General features: G+C 39.4%; 1 protein-coding gene across 3 annotated transcripts; it reads left to right on the top strand.

The window, feature by feature from the left end:
- The first annotated feature begins 1,475 nt into the window (after positions 1–1,475).
- LOC142182671 (uncharacterized) lies at positions 1,476–16,831 on the top strand. Of its 3 annotated transcripts, XM_075257105.1 has the most exons (11): positions 1,517–1,613; positions 2,439–2,519; positions 2,785–2,893; positions 2,993–3,098; positions 3,482–3,625; positions 5,458–5,516; positions 10,183–10,250; positions 10,339–10,390; positions 11,355–11,516; positions 11,606–12,202; positions 16,456–16,831. In XM_075257105.1, the coding sequence occupies exons 4-11, from the start codon at positions 3,068–3,070 to the stop codon at positions 16,669–16,671; spliced, it is 1,329 nt and encodes a 442-aa protein (XP_075113206.1). In that variant the 5' UTR covers positions 1,517–1,613; positions 2,439–2,519; positions 2,785–2,893; positions 2,993–3,067; the 3' UTR covers positions 16,672–16,831. The 3 variants fall into 3 exon arrangements, with proteins under 3 accessions (XP_075113205.1, XP_075113206.1, XP_075113207.1); XM_075257104.1 differs by lacking the exon at positions 2,439–2,519 and having other exon boundaries at positions 1,476–1,613; XM_075257106.1 differs by lacking the exon at positions 2,439–2,519 and having other exon boundaries at positions 1,528–1,613; positions 3,528–3,625.
- Positions 16,832–16,976: the final 145 nt, after the last annotated feature.

Genomic DNA, 16,976 nt, shown 5'->3' on the forward strand with positions numbered 1-16,976 from the left:
GAAAAGTGACTAAATTTCGATTACTTTTGAAAGTGTGACTATTTTTAAATGACCACTTGTAAATTTGGCTATTTTTGAATTTCTCCCGTGGCTACATAGTGTCATTTCTATTTTTTTGATAAAATAGCACGGTATAGCCAGTTTTCGGACTGGTCATCCAAAAATAGCCAGCGTTTACCAAGTCAATAAAAAATAGCCACTATTTTACTGCAGCAGAGACCGGTCCAGCATAATATACTGGAGTTCGGTGCACCTGTGTATGAACTCTAGCATATTATGCTGGAGCAGTATACTTTGCTGGCTCCAGTATAATATACTGGAGACTGGAGCACCGGTGATCCAAACTCCAGTATATTATGCTGGACCGGCATACTTGCTGGAACTCCAGTATAATATGTTGGAGTTCAAGTATACTTATGCTGGAACTCCAGCATAATATACTGGCGAATTTTTATCTTGGAACTCCAGTATAATATGGTGGAGTTCAAGTATACTTATGCTGGAACTCCAGCATAATATACTGGCGTATTTTTCGGGTTTTGAACAGTGTTTTCGCTCAGATTTATCTTTACATGAAAAGTGGCTAAATTTCCATTACTTTTGAAACTGAGCTGTTTTTGAACGACCACATTTACATATGGCTATTTTTGAATTTCACCCCTTTTTTTCCCAACATTGGGCGTAGATGTTAATCCAGCAGATTTGGGCCCAGACTAAATAGGCCGAATAAAACTGTCTGCAAACTCTCAAAAACAAGTGTGAAGCAAATTAATTGCTGCTGTTGGGGGTGGCAAATGGGCGGGTTGAGCTGAATTTGGGCGGGTCAAGATGGGTTAGGTCAATAAATGAGTCATTGCCCAACCCAACCCAAAGTGTACTTGGGCTAAGATGGGCTGGGTCAAGATGGGCTAAACAATAGGTCATAACCCAACCCGTCCAATTTAACCCATGTTTTAGAATCATGCTCATCTTGTATAAAAAAGCCTTTTACCTTAAAATGTGTAAGTTAAAAAAAATTTGCGGGTGGGTGGTGCAAAAAAACAAAAAAAAAACAGAAAACATAAAACTGAAAGTTAAAATAAATAAATTTTGAGGGGTTTGCGCGGGGGAGGGGGGGGTTAGAGGGGGTGCAGAAAAATAAAAAAAATAGAAAATTTAAAATACAAAAAAGAAAAAGTAAATAATTTTTTGAGGGGTTTGCGGGGGTGGGTGCAGAAGAAAAACACAGAAAATTAAAAATACCAAAAAGGGTAATTTTTTTTTTTGAGGGGGTTTGTCGGGGAAGAAGGAGGGGAGTGGGTGGATGGTGCAAAAAAACAAAAGAATAGAAAATTAAAAAGTATAAAAAAATGTAAAATTGGGGCAACTAAATAAATTTTTACCTAAGTCGGATAAAGATATCTTTTGTTTTGGATAATTTTCATGTGTTGTATTTGGGCTGATTAATGAGTTAAAATAAACTACAAAAAATAATGGGTTAAGTTGCCCAGCCCAAGATAAAATGTTTGTAACCAACCCGAGTTAGATGAGTTTGAGGTCAAATTGCAATCCCTAGCTGCTGCTCCTGCTTCTTCTTCTGCTCCTCCACGTAGCAACATAGCAAGCATGAACAGGTACCGCAATTTTCTTTCATGTATTTTTCAGAAATTTAAAACAAATTGATCTGTTTATAACTTACATATAGAAACATTCAATTTGTATTACAGTTAGTTTAAACATACCCCATATGAATTTTATTATCAAGATTGTTTTTTTTTTCTTTTCCTGAAATTTATGACAGTTAGAACTTCAATATAGGTATTTGTCTGTGATTACTTTCCATTCTGTGTTTTTTTATGAAGTAAGGTGTTTCATTAAAAGAAGGCATTGGGAAGATGCTATAGTAGAACCGTACAGAGGAAGTAAAAAGCAGTTAGATCCATAACAATATATCAAGCTATAATTAGGGATCTAACAAAGTCCAAAAAATGGTCAGTACTAATTACATGGTTTTAACTCTGTCCAACTAAAAAGATTGAGTAAACATCTAGCTTTGAGGGAGTGATTTGGAGTTGAGATATCAAGTTATTCTGTGTGTTTTTCTTGTAATGTTTTTCCCAAGTTTGGAATTTTAGGCAGTATTTGGATCAGCTGCATATTGGTGTGTGTGTGTGTGTGTGTCATTTTTCATGGAAAATGTTCTCGGGAGTTGGGGAAAATGTTAAGATAATTGTAAGAAAGATCTTTTCTGATAATCGTATACCAAAATAATGACTTCCTCGTGGATTTTTTTTCTTTTTCCTGTTTATGAATGTTAGAACATCAACATAGGTATGTGTATGCGTTTTTATGTTATTGGTATGCATACTTCTAATCGTGTGTTTTCTTGAAATTTGTCACTTGCCTTTTCTTTCTTTTTTCTGTTTATTTTTAAAAATTCTTTTGTATATTCTTGTAAGGTTTTTTCAAAGTTTGGAATTTTAGGCAGTATTTGGAAAGGCTGCACGTTTGGATATGTGTATGTGATTTCATGTTATCGGGTATGCATTCTTTATTCTGTAAGTTTTTTCGGAAAACTGTCAATTGTTTTTTCGTTCTCTTTTAACAGGAGATTGAGAATTTACTCATGAAAGAGTGCAGTGTTGTTTATATCACTGTTTAGATCAACTCCAGTCTCACATATTTATTCCACATTGTTGTTGTAGTACCCATAGCAATTTTAAAAGAAGTACCATTTAGTAGGTGCTGACAGTGAAGTATACAACATTTTGTCATATTTGATCATTTGTCATATGCCTGTAATAGGCTATCTGTTGCCAGAAGAATTGCGTCGAACATTCATGGATTCAGATCTGTGCACAGGACTTTATGCAGTAATACAGGTGTTAAAATTCCTGGTTTGGTCAGTGAAAAGGTACATTCTTGTACTATGATATATCAATATGTTCTGCTTTCTTATGGTTTTCGTGATTGACTTTATATGAATTTTGCTTTTCAAAATTTCTTATGTTAGGAAAAGTTCTCTTTGACCGAGCCTGAGTTAACAGATGACATACCCCAATATGATATTGCTATTGTTGGAGGTGGTATGGTCGGGATGGCTGTAACATGCTCCTTAGGTAAGTACGTTTCGTTTAACCTCTTTGGAATGGGAAGTTTTAACGCTTAAATACTGCTGAAGGTGTTCTCTGCTATAATAATTGAAACTTGAGATGGTCTAGAAAATCCTTTATTAGAAATTCCAGTCGTATGCTCGATTTGCATTTGCTACTCTGTTTTTTCCTTGAAAGCTTGCCCCTGCTAGTGATTACCTGCAATGTTAATCAGCCTGTGGTAAATAGTTGACTAGTCTATATAAAGTAAGTTTATCAACTGGGGACAGCAGATGAATTAATGGTAACAAATGGTCCTGGTTGTATGCGAATTATTTGAGTATCTAGTCTACCAAACTAAACAGTGTTTCAACATGATAACTCTTCATAACTCGTAAACTATTGTGCAGCAACTATGCCATTGACAAAGCAACTAAATGTTGCCATCATTGACAGTAATCCTGCTTTGGTGAATAATTTTCACATCAAGAAAGAGGACCCCCCAGATCCACGGGTCAGTACGGTCACACCTGCAACCATTTCTTTCTTCAGAGGTATCCTAGTACTTATCTTTCTATATTGCTTTTGCCGGAGGTTTCTGTCTGTACTTTAAATGGTTTAATCTGTTGTCTCTGTCATTACATTAACCGGCTGCATATAGAAGGGAAGATTTCTTTTATATGCCGAAAATGCTGATGAAATCCTCATACTGGTAAAGCAATTGAAAAATGTTCAGTAAAAGATGAAAGACCTGTGTTATGTTTATTTCTTGGCGAATCAGAAGAAGCATATGTGATGCCTCCTGTGTTTCTTCTCAGTTGAAGTTGGATAAAATACTCCTCTGTCTCCACTCGTTGGATCTATGTCTTCACTCCTTTTCTTTCTTCCGTTAAGGTTTACTCTCACTGATTTTACAGGAGAACAGAGTCGAAAATGGCAACAATTTGTATGGGTATTAGATTTGAATTTCAGTGCTAAACATCACAAAGGGTTCAGTCTGTCGATAAAAAAACATTATGCTGATTGATAGGTGATCTTCCTAAATCTGTTGGGGGTCGAAATCTAGTGGTTTTGTCTAAATATGCTTGCTAATTTACCGCCATGAGGGTTCATTTGCATCTTAGATGCTCTTTTTGCTGTTATTGGCTTAGACGAACATGGTCGATTACATCAACTAGCTTGATGGTCCAAGGGGTGACAAACGGATCCGAGCTAATTACCTAGAATCTACTCGAGGTTACCTATCAGGAGAGGTTAAACTTGTCATATACACACTTGTTACCTTGTGGATAGTTGGACAATCAAGTACTGAGCCTATGTTTCTGTGGAGAAATTGGTTTTGCCCATGATATATCCATAAAATTCTGTGTGTGTAACAGAAAAAAAGTCGAATGGCCCTAAACACATCAAGAAAAAGACACAGACTTTGAATGTCTTACTAGAAGTGTTTATGGGTCCATCACGTCTATAAAATATCTTCTCTATAAGTTGCCTTAGGCCCAAAGCACGGGTTCATGGTTGGCGCTATGATATATAACATGTGGGGTGGTTGCCGTTCTTGGTTAACCATTTTGTGAGAGTCTTCCTTGTTGACATATAGAGTTGATGGACCTTGTGAGTTGTGAACTTGCCACCAATCAACTACTTGAATTTTATTTTTCCAGTTGAAAGAGAGCCCCTTTCACCTGCTTGAAAACAGTAGTCAGTTTTCACAAGTCATCAGAAAAAGTAAAATGACTCGGACTTTTGGCTCCTACAGAGGCCTCTTTTTATGCAGGCAACACACGCATGTGAACAGATATCATGCTGCCAAGAAACTTATGCTGCGGTTTGGGAATTAGGAAGTAAGCGAAAATGAACAATGGAAGGAGGAAAATTTGAAGAATAGAGAGAACTTGGTCGGGCCATAAACAAGATTTTATCCTCTCTCTGCTTTTCTTCTTTTTCTTTTGTTGAACTAAGCAAGGAAGAGAAAATTTTCCACTTCCCTTTATATTAATTTCCTCTGCCTGCATACCAAGCATAGATCTATGCTTTCCGTACAACAACTCCAACTACGCCTTGGGACTGAGTTTTACCTGACTATCTTGAGCTTTGCCATTGTTCTCATGTGTTCACAGCCTTCCCCCATGGTTTCTTAACTATATATGTCTCGTTTCTCGCCATCTTTGCATACCATAACCTAAAGATAATATTACCATTACTTCATATTTAATTTAGTTTATGTGGAAAAGAATAGTGGACCTATTAAGGAACTGTGTGCCATTGGTCCTTGGGGAATTATCGGTTATCAATAATCCAGTGTACCAGAAGTTGCTACAGTCTACTTAAACATGTTTGATTTGCATGAAAACTTCATAACCTGTTGAATTAAACTATGTTACAGATATGGGTGCATGGAAGTTTGTTCAACATCACCGTCATGCTTACTTTGATAAAATGCAGGTAATTTTGTTAACTATGTTCATTCTTGTAAGTTCTGTTAGGAGTAATTTATAGTATTTTTACAACAATTATTGTAATGCAAATATTAGGGACTTGGTGTTGATATAAATACCTGAAAGCACCATCACCTAGTATTAACTCTCTACAGTCATTTTCTTTATCATATGCAGGGGAAGGTTTAGTTTAGTGCAATATATATCTGTTAGTTAATCCATTTATGTGTTCCTCAAGTTCTTCTCTTTGGAGCACTGCCATTTATATTCTCATATTCATGCATATCGGAAGTTTATTACAGCATAAGGAGTGTATCATACCATACCGCAAGCGTGCTCTTTGACTTCTTTTTTCTGTCTCCCTAAATAACTTTCAACGATGTGAGTCAAGTAGCAGATTTTTCAATGTGTACAAGCTTGCGGTCTACTTTTTCAAATTAAAGCGATTAAGATTTACACATTTATGTTATGGATCTGTTCCTAATGTATGCTAAGGAAATGTTTTTATTTGGTTATTTGAATCTTGTTCTCTCTCTCTCTCTCCCTACTCATCCTTGTCATGGTATGGCAGCAGACAGTAACATGGATAGCTTTTAACTAAGAGACACTTAAAGTAAATGAAAAGTACGTCTGAGCTAAAACTGTTAAATTTGTCATGCTTTACTTCTCAGCTGCCTATGGACTTTCAACCATCAAGATATCCCTGTTTTCAGTACTGTAAAGGTTGGACGAAAATTGCTGCTACCAATTTCTTGTTCTCATGTATTTATCAAGAAAAGTCTTCATGTTTAACCTAGGAAATTGTTGCTTCTGAGTATTCAAATTTGTCTTTGAGGGGGATGAATGACCCAAACAAAAGGGCCATCATCAAGGTGGGAGTTAGAGAGTGGGGTGCCAATCTAGTTTGTCTTCAGGAAACCAAAATGGAAGTCGTGTCGGACGCAATTGTTAGGAGTGTTTGGGGAGGTAGTTGGGTAAAATATGATTGGGTCCCATCAGCGGGAAGTGCAAGGGGTATTTCTTATGTGGGATGATAGAAGTTTGGAGGTAAAGGAGGTCAAGAAGGGAGGCTTTTCCTTAGCGGCTCTTGTAAAAGATAGGGTGACTGGGGTGGAGTAGGGATTTTGGGGAGTGTACGGACCGGTAGGAGAAGGGTCCAAGGTACTTTTCTGGGAAGAACTAGCAAATGTTATGGGGGAGTGGGACATTCCATGGGTTCTAGGGGGAGATTTTAACACTATTAGATTTCCGGAGGAGAGAATAGGCTGCAATTTGATTTCGAGGGCCATGGAGGAGTTTTCTGACTTCATCAATGATCATCTTCTTATTGACCTTCCTCTGTCAGGGGAAAGGTTCACCTGGGCCAGGGCGGAGGATTTCAACTCAAGGTCAAGACTTGATAGATTCCTGATATCGCCCTCATGGGACGAGCTAGTGCCAAATGTGCTGCAGATTCCTTTACCTAGGCTGACTTCAGATCATATGCCTATTTTGCTAGATGGGTGCAGAGGAAGAGGAGCACACGCTCCTTTTCGATTTGAGAACATGTTGACAGTGCCAGGTTTTGGAGATAAAGTGAAAGAATGGTGGACAAGCTACGGGGTGTCAGAGACACCTTTATTCCGCCTTTCAAAGAAACTCAAATTGCTCAAGGGAGATATTATTAGATGGAATAAGGAGGTTTTTGGGAGGGTAGAGGTTAAAATGATGGAGCTTATGCATGAACAGGGGGAGTTAGAGAGAGGGGAAGGGGTGAGAGAGTTAGATGAATCCGAGAAACAAAGATTGGGGGAGATTAAAAGGGAAATAGTTGAGTTAGCAGTAGCTCAGGAGGTTAGTTGGAGACAAAAATCACGGGCGCTGTGGTGAAAGGAAGGAGATTTAAACACCAAGTTTTCCACAGGGTCGTGGTTGCAAATCGAAGGAGGAATTTCATACAATCTGTAGTGGTGGATGGGTGAGAATGGAGGGAGAGGAAGAGGTCAAAGGGGCGATAGTGGGGTTTTATGAAAAATTGTACAAGGAGGAAGCTAGCTGGAGGCCTACTTTAGAGGGAATAGAGTTCAACCATATAGGGGAGGGAGACAGTGTGGCTAGAGAGGGCTTTCGAGGAGGAGGAGGTGCACGAAGCTGTGTCGAGTTGTGCTGGTGATAAGGCCCCTGGGCCTGATGGTTTTTCCTTGGACTTTTCCAGATTTTTTGGGACACCGTTAAGGAGGAATTAATGGAAGCCATTGAATACTTCCACTTGAATGGTGCTTTCGAGAGAAGCATCAATGCTTCTTTTATTACCATTGTGCCTAAGAAATATGGTGCAACTTCTATCACAGACTACATACCTATTAGCCTAGTGGGGAGCATTTACAAGATTATTTCTAAAGTGCTATCCAATAGGCTCAAGAGGGTTCTTGACGTGATAGTGTCGTCCTCCCAGAATGCGTTTGTGGAAGGAAGGCAGATCCTGGATGCAACTTTGGTGGCAAATGAATTGGTAGACTCCAGAAGGAAAAATAGAGAACCTGGCTTACTATGCAAGTTGGACCTTGAGAAGACTTTCGACCATGTGAATTGGAATTTCCTGGATTTCATCATGATGCAAATGGGATTTGGGGCTAGATGGAGGGGATGGATCAAGTACTGCATTTCCTCAGTCAGATTTTCTGTTATGGTTAATGGTAGCCCATGTGGTTTCTTTGGCAGCTCCAGGGGTCTCAGGCAAGGTGACCCACTATCACCCATGCTATTCATTTTAGTGATGGATGCTCTGAGTAAAATGATGGATCGCGCGACATGCGGAGGTTTCTTGCGAGGATTCTCAGCTCCGATCGGGGTGCCCAGTGCACGAAGAGTCTCTCATTTGCCTTTTGCGGATGACACACTGGTTTTCTGCGACGCGGATATAGAGCAACTGACCTACCTGAAACATGTACTGCAGTGGTTCCAGATAGTATCAGGCCTAAAGATCAACCTTGGCAAGTGTGAGATTTTTCCAGTGGGTGACGTTGCTAACATTAATGCTTTGTCTCTCGTTCTCAAATGTAAGGTGTGCTCTCTCCCCACTAATTATTTGGGCCTCCCTTTGGGAGCTTTGCACAAGAATACTTCGGTTTGGAACCCGGTAATCGAAAGGGTGGAAAAAAGATTAGCAGGATGGCAAAAATGCTACTTATCAAGAGGCGGTAAGGAAGTGCTTATTAAAAGCACCTTATCGTCCATGCCCACGTATTACTTGTCCCTGCTGCAAGCTCCTGTGAGCGTCGTAGAAAAACTGAAGCGGCTTTAAAGGAATTTTCTTTGGGATGCGGCGGATGGAACTAGAAAGTTTCATCTGGTGAATTGGCAGACAGTCACTTCCCCAAAGAAGTGGGGAGGAGGGGGTCTAGGAGTAAAAGATCTTAGGGTATTCAATACAACTTTATTAGGGAAGTGGCTGTGGAGATTCGGGATAGAAGATCATGCTTTATGGAGGGAGGTCATAGTAGAAAAGTACGATTCCACGAGATGGGGCTGGAGGACTAAGGCAATCACATCACCTTTTGGGTGTGGCATGTGGCGAAGCATCATGAAGAATTGGGAAGACTTTAATGAAAACATCACTTATAGGGTGGGAGATGGAAGGAGAATCAGCTTTTGGAATCATAAGTGGTTTGGAGAATACTCTGAAGGTCTCTTTCCCCAACGTCTACAGAGTTTCGAGCCAGAAGGAATTGATGGTCCAACAGATTCGTAAGGAGCATGAAGGGGGCATAGTATGGGACCTCTCATTTAGAAGAAACATGCAAGATTGGGAGATTGCAGAACTCCAAGATTTGTTGGCACTGCTATATGACCAACATAGGACACACACTTCTAGCGACTCTTGCAGATGGGGGCTGCGTGGAGATGGTCTGTTCACCGTCAAGTCTTATTACCAGAGCATGCTGGTGAGAGATGAGGCCAATTTTCCATGCTCATCAATCTGGATTCCTAAAATGCCCATGAAGGTGTGTTTCTTTGCATGGCTAGCAGCGAGAGGAGTGATCTTGACTGCTGAAAATTTGCGGAAGAGAGGAATTACAGTTGTTAGTTGGTGCTACATGTGTAAAATTTCAGGGGAAGAAGTTGATCACCTATTACTACATTGCCCTGTTGCAACGGGCCTGTGGAGAGCAATCTTGTGCTTCTTTGGAGTTCAATGGGTCATGCACTGTTAAGGAAATGCTATACAGCTGGGCCGGTTCCCGTCGAAGAAGAAAGCAAAAGGCGTGGAAGTTCGCCCCCTTAGCTCTCATGTGGATAGTTTGGGGGGAGAGAAATAGGAGAGCTTTTGAGGGGATTGAGTCTAGTTTTTCTCACCTTAGGAATAGTCTTTTATCTTTAACCGTATTCTGGTGCACCCATATAGCACCTACGTGTATGGAAGATTGGGCTTCTTTTGTAGAGAATCATGTTCTGTTGTAAATTCTCTACTTTTTTTGTATACTTCTTGTACATGGGAGTTCTATCCCTTTTGATTAATACAATTTACCTTATCAAAATTTGTTTTTTGTCTTTGATGGGACTATAGATTCTAATAATTGCTAAATGCCTTGATACACATTCCATCTTGACATCTGAACTGTCCTCATTCCTATGGGATTCAGTCATGGAATTTTTTCTGACTTTTGATCCCTCAGCAATTTATTCTTTTATAGGTTTGGGATTATACTGGTCTCGGCTATACAAAGTACAATGCAAGAGATGTTGATGCAGATGTTCTCGGGTAAGAAGTCCTTTTATTGAGGTAATAGATTTCTTTCATAATTATGACGCTTTTGTTTCCATATGATAGCTGCTTGTGTTTCTTTTAGGTGCGTCGTGGAGAATAAGGTGCTACACAAATCCCTGTTGTTGTGCATACAGGTATTTGAGCATGCAGACTAAAACCCTATTTTGCAGTTAAAAAAGCATGTTTGATTCCTGTATTCTTGAGATTGCAGCTGCAGTCTAGTGGTCACAACTCCACTGATACATTAGTGTTTGCTAGGAGTTTGTTTAATCTTATCAGAGATTTGTATGTCACTAGATAGTAGAGAGAACTTCTCGTGTCAGATAACCTAACTTGTTGAATATTGTAAGACATGGTTTTAAATGGAGCGACATGGATAGTGAGGAAGGATTCATATAATCGACCTCGATTAGCTTCGGACTGAAGCGTAGTTGTTGTTGTTAAACAACTTGCTGCAAATCTATTTCAAGGAAGTGGGCCTTTTATCTTTGTATACCACCTCACACCATGTTTGGGTGCTTTTCTGGAGAACCATATTTTGTGTAGGCTCTGTCTTTATATACGTGTAACCAGTATCTAATCCATTTGGATTATTACAATTATTACTAATTAAAATTAAAGAAAACTTGTTTCAAGGACATTTTAGTGGTGATGGTGTATGATGTATCAGTATCTGATTCAAGGCGTTTCTTTAACCAGTGTGGTCCTGAAGTTCCTTTTACACGTGGTTTTCTGTTGTACCGAATATTCTTGAGATCATTTCGTAATTCCGTACCTAACATGTGCATCTCAGATCAAAATTGTCCATGTTTATGTCGTTGTGAGAGTGAGACTTAGACTACTTTGGTATAGAAACCCAAAAGCCCAACTACAAAGATGCTCCAACTGGATTGTTGGTGTTACCTGAAAACTGTGTAGTCATTTTTACCATCAGAATATGAGTAATTAGATTGGTGTGACAGGGGAAGCTAAAGATTTTATTTCTTGTTCTAATTTGTGCTTGTTAGTATTTAATTGGAACTCCGTGGCATTCCCTATTTTAATTTTTGCCTATGACTGCCTAGCGACAATGTTTGACTAGAGGTGAAAATTTGGCAGGATACAGATTTTCAGAAGACAATATACTCTTCCAGGTTAAGTTCAATAACCTTCCCCTCAAAGTCTTCAATGCCAAGTTCCAGTGGCACATCATCATCCGCTTGTGGAAGTTCAGCAAGGTTAGAACTGGATAATGGGAACAGCATATATGCGAAGTTAGTGGTAAACTCGACTTGTTTTATATTTCATGTAATGTGAATACTTTGAAGGATCTCTTCAGTACAAGTAATGAGTTAAATAACATGTCACAGGTTGGAGCTGATGGGTCAAAATCATGTGTTAGAGAGCTGGCAAGAATACAAACGACTGGATGGAGGTACTCACAGAGCGCAATCATCTGTACAGTAGAACATGCAGAAGAGAACTACTGTGCTTGGCAAAGGTTTCTTCCTAATGGTCCAATTGCACTTTTGCCCATTGGTGAAAATTTCAGCAATATTGTTTGGACAATGGACCCCAAGGAATCTGTTGACCGGAATTCAATGTCAGAGGATGACTTTGTAAAAGCAGTGAACCACGCACTGGACAGTGGATATGGTCCTCATCCACAATCCAAATTATTCGAGGGTGGAAATCTATTTTCTTGGTTCAAAGCTGACGTCCCATCAACACATGAGGGCTTTGAAGTTCCACCGAAAGTTACTAAGCTAGCCTCCCAGAGGCTGGCCTTCCCTTTGTCTTTAATGCATGCTAACAGCTATGCGTCAAAACGTCTCGTTCTTGTTGGTGATGCAGCACATACGGTTCATCCACTGGCTGGCCAGGGAGTTAATATGGGATTTGCAGATGCTCTGTCTCTTTCTAAAGTCATTGCTGAAGGTGTTGCTGTCGGATTTGACATTGGGGAGGTATGTCCATAATCCTTCCTTTCTCTCTAAATATTAATAGCAAAAGTAAATGGCTTAAGTTTTCCTTTCTTCTGGTATAGTCTAGAATCACTTAGAAGATTAAATTTTCTTTTCCTTCAATTTGCTCACCGAGTGTTGGCCGGTTAAGAACTCACATATCCAGAAGATGAAAGTAGCGGAGATGAGAATGTTGAGGTGGATGTGCGGACATACTAAGATGGATAAGATTAGGAATGAAGCTATTCGAGAGAAGGTGGGCGTAGCCCCCGTGGAGGACAAGATGAGGGAAGCAAGACTCAGATGGTTCGGGCACATTCAGAGGAGGAGCACTGATGCTCCGGTGAGGAGATGTGAGCGACTAGCTGTGGTGGGCACGAGGAGAGGTATAGGACGACCCAAGAAGTATTGAGGAGAGGTGATCAGGCAGGACATGACACGATTTACTGAGGACATGACCATTGACAGGGAATTGTGGAGGTCGAGCATTAAAGTTGTAGGTTAGGAGGTAGTTGTGAATATTTCTTCGGCGCATCAGAGTGAGACTTGCCAGTAGGTTTTAGTTTTAGGATGTTAGTGGTTTCTACTGATGCCGGTCTTTACCTACTGGTTATTGTGTACTTTCCATCTATTTCGTGTTTTATTTTTATTGCTGTTATTTTATTATGATTCTATTGATAGTACTTTTTTTTTTGTTGGCAATCCGCTAGGCAAGTGCCCAGGGCTAGTTTTTTATTAATAAAAGAAAAGAAAAATACAACAATTAGGAAGAGTACAAATAAGGGGTACAATAGCACCTGTATTGTTACCCATATGCCTTGGCTATATAATCACTCCTCTGCGCCTCACAATGCCTTATGATGACAGCGTCATGTAGAGGATTCATGGGGTAGTTGCTGGCAAAGTCTGACAAGGGCGTATAATCTCATAGCCGTGTGGATATTTTCCAAAGGCATAGGACCAAGACAACACTAACCGGGCTAAACCTTACCTTACTAATCCTATTGAGGCAAAGAAAAAGCCTCACCTACTAACAAGCATGTAAAAAATAAGAACTGGAGAATACCAAATATTCAATGATCATCACAGAGTTTATAACATACTCTGTGATGATGTTACAAATGATAATACTTATAAAATGATAAAATAGAATGTAGTAGGAATTAAAATCTTGTCCCTTCTTTTCCAAACTTGTAAAATCTTCAATTTGTAATTCTTTGTTGTTTTCCTCACCCGTGTTCAAAATGTATTCAAAAATCATCATTTCTTTTTTGAACGGTTGGACCTCGTTGATGTAGTTGGGGCAGCCTTCTTTTGTTTGGCAACTCTCATTGGAGGTCGCCTAACATTTAAAAAATCACTAACCTTCTCGTCCCAACTATTTTCCCTTGTATGAGTCTTCTTACCTTTGCCGCTATGCATTGGTGATAAATCACCTTGTATTACTGCATGTCCACGACATTCTTGCAACATTTCATCTTCCTCTCCTTCTTCATAAATGTCCCTTCCAAAGTTTACTGTATTTGGCAGGTTTTGGGTAGTGTTTTGAGTCATCAGTACATTTGCATCTTGTGCCTTTGTCATGACTGTCTTGTCTTGATGTTGTTGAACCCTTTGCACATTATTTCTAACCTTGCTCGGCTGTCCAGTGCTGTAAACTTGAGATGGAGTTAACAAATTAAGAGGCTTAGAAGTTACCAATGCGTCCAGAAGCTTTCTATCCTCCAAAGATATAGTTGGAGTGGTTGTAACAATTTGTTGAAGTTCTTTCACAATTTGAATTTGCTGCTCAGCTGTTGCATTCAACTGTTGCTGCTGTTGTCCAGTCTGATTTATTACTGGAAGAGTACCAGTTGTACTACTCGACATGGTCTGTTGCTGCCCAGGCGGATTAGCTGTTGTAAATTCTTGCAACCTTGTTCCATTTGTCTTCACACCGTTGTGGTGATCGCTTTCTTTCCTTGTTTTGGATATATCCTCACCCTCCATACGTTCAACATTGTCATGTTCATCTCCAGTATCCCTTGAATTCTTCCCCTGCCCTTGAACTCTATTGACACTTTGTTCTTGTCCATCTTGCTCCTGATCCTCGACTGGACCTTCTTCTTCACTTTCAAACCCAAACTCTCCTTCATCTGACTCTTCCTCAGTTTGAGCACACCATACTTTTCTAGTACCCAGCTGTATTCTCTCATCAGATTTGTTCAGCTCGCCTGTTGCATTAGTATCAACTGTTTGCGACGGGATTTCTTGACACGATTGATTGGTAGTAACACGTTGTCCAAAATTCTTGTTAACCCACTTTGATGTGGATTCCTTATGTAGAGCTGCCTCATTCCTCACACTGCCTTTATTACCTTCTTGTGATATCCCATTCCCAGCAGTTGTTGGATTGAACCTTGGAGCTGCTGGATTTAGTGTTTTACCAGTACGAACAGAACTAGGCCTTGGACTTCGATCATTACCTTCTGCAATTAGCATCAACTTATTATTATCCAGCTTATCTCCCCCCTTAGTCTGATCCACACTAGCCATATCATTAATATGAGTTTGCCTTTGCAGCATATTAGCATCCTCATGTCCCTCTTCCTGAAGTTCCAACAATGCAAATTTGTTTCCCAGCTGCACCTGCTGCCTTTCATCTTGATTAACTGGGACTATTTCTTTTCCAGTAGTTTCTTGATCATTCTTATTAGTGCGATTATCTCGCACCTCTTTCCATTGTTCCTTTCCATTGCCATTCACGTTACCCACAACTTTGCCACTCGACAAAATTAGCAGAGGTCCATTTTGGTTCGAAACAGTAGCCAAATTACCCTGTTTCTCAGAAACAAAGTCCTTATTGGCTTGAACCACAGGTTCATCAGTACCCTGTTTCTCGTCTGATTTGTGTTCCATTAAATTTGGATATAGCCTCCGGCACTCTATCATATCATGGCCCTGCAATTTGCATTCCTTGCAATATTTTGGCACGAAGTCATACTTGATTTTCACCCATTCAGTTCTCGCAACTCCAGTAGCCTCATTCTCAATGTCCATACGCACTCTCTTCGGCAAATCTGCTTGTAGGTCAACAAGTACCTTCACTCTAGCACAACTAGGCCTTGTTTTGTTTATGGTTGCCAAATCCAATTGTTGTGGTTTTCCAATAGCCGAGGCTAGAGAAAACAAACATTCTTTCACAAAGTACGTGGGCAGTAAATGTGGAAATGAAATCCATGCCATCGCCATAGGTGTTTCTTCTCCAACTTTGAAATTTTTATCATAAATGAGCTGTCTCATTTGGTATTCATAACCATCTTTTGCCTTAATATAGTAGGTGCTTTTTGACGTGATTTTCTGAAAATCCTCCCTCAAAGTTAGACGAATCAGTACATGTTTGTCTCTCAAAAATCCGATATTACAATCACCTTTAATACCACATTGTACAGGGATTAATCGACGCAATTCTTGGAGATCTGGCCATCCGTAAGAGAACTTACCTAGCACAGCATACTGTAGACCTTCAATAATATTCATTCTATCCACCTCTGATTCTGTAAACTTGACAAAAGGTTGTCCATGTAAGAAAGTAGCTGGTTTGAAAGGAATTGGCTCTAAGCAAAATGCTTGTTATTGAAAAGATTGAGAAAAAGGCCAACTAATTGGGAAAAGCTATTCAGCAATAAAAAAGACACTTGTAAAGTAAAGCATGTGCTATTGATTTTCATCTATAATAGTGGTAGCAAAATGGTCAAAAGGAAACGGTTACCTACCCATATTATCCATTGGATAATGAACTATTTAAAAACCAGTCAACTATGGATAAGAACCATATTATCTACTTAGAAAAGGGATAACCAATGGATAACTAATGGGTTTAACTTTTACATTTGTAAAACCTCAAATTGGTGGTTCCTCAAGTTTGGGAGACTAAGAATTCTCCCAAAAGTGATCATATTCCAGAAGCCATGGATAATATAGATATCTTATCCGCTGGATAACCCGTTTTTTATCCGTATTAAATATTGGTCGGATCGGATAATTTATCCGTTTTTGCATTACCCGTTTGACCAGCCCTATCCAACCCGCCCGCCTGGCTGTTTGCCACCGCTAAATTCTACAATTGTATATCAGTGTTTGCTATAAAAGTTGTGTCACTTGTAATGCAAGTATTATTGGCCTTTACGTTCTTTGGGCATCATTTTCCATATTGCTCGCTTTTTAATTTTTTCTCCATTGCATGATTGCTTTAATACTAGTCTTGATCTGCGCAGGTGACTCTTTTAAAGAAATATGAATCAGAGAGAAGAACTGCAAACATTACAATGATGGCAGTCCTAGATGGTTTTCAGAAGGCATATTCTGTTGATTTCATGCCAATAAATGTTCTAAGGGCTCTTGCATTCAATGGAGCACAATATATCTCGCCACTTAAACGGAAGATCATTTCATATGCTTCAGGCAACCAGTCTCTTCCTTTTTTCACATGATGTAACTGTTAGATTTTGCCTATGATATCTGGTGGGCATGTCATAAAACTTTTGTTCTTTTACATGTATAAATAAATTCAATAAGGTCTGAAGTGTTTAACAGTGAGTTTTTTTTTCTCCCCATATTCTTGGGGTTTTACTGATTTCTTATATTTTCTCTCGTTTAAGCCTCTTCTTTCCTGTATACATCGTGCACTAAATACTCCACAATCTGACAAAGAGGATGGTTAAAGGAGAGGTACGAATCTGCACTGCACTAAATTAATGTTAGAATGTATAAGGATCAATCAGATATTCCTGTCAAA

This window comes from Nicotiana tabacum, chromosome 7, assembly GCF_000715075.1.
Source record: "Nicotiana tabacum cultivar K326 chromosome 7, ASM71507v2, whole genome shotgun sequence".
Lineage (NCBI taxonomy): Eukaryota > Viridiplantae > Streptophyta > Magnoliopsida > Solanales > Solanaceae > Nicotiana > Nicotiana tabacum.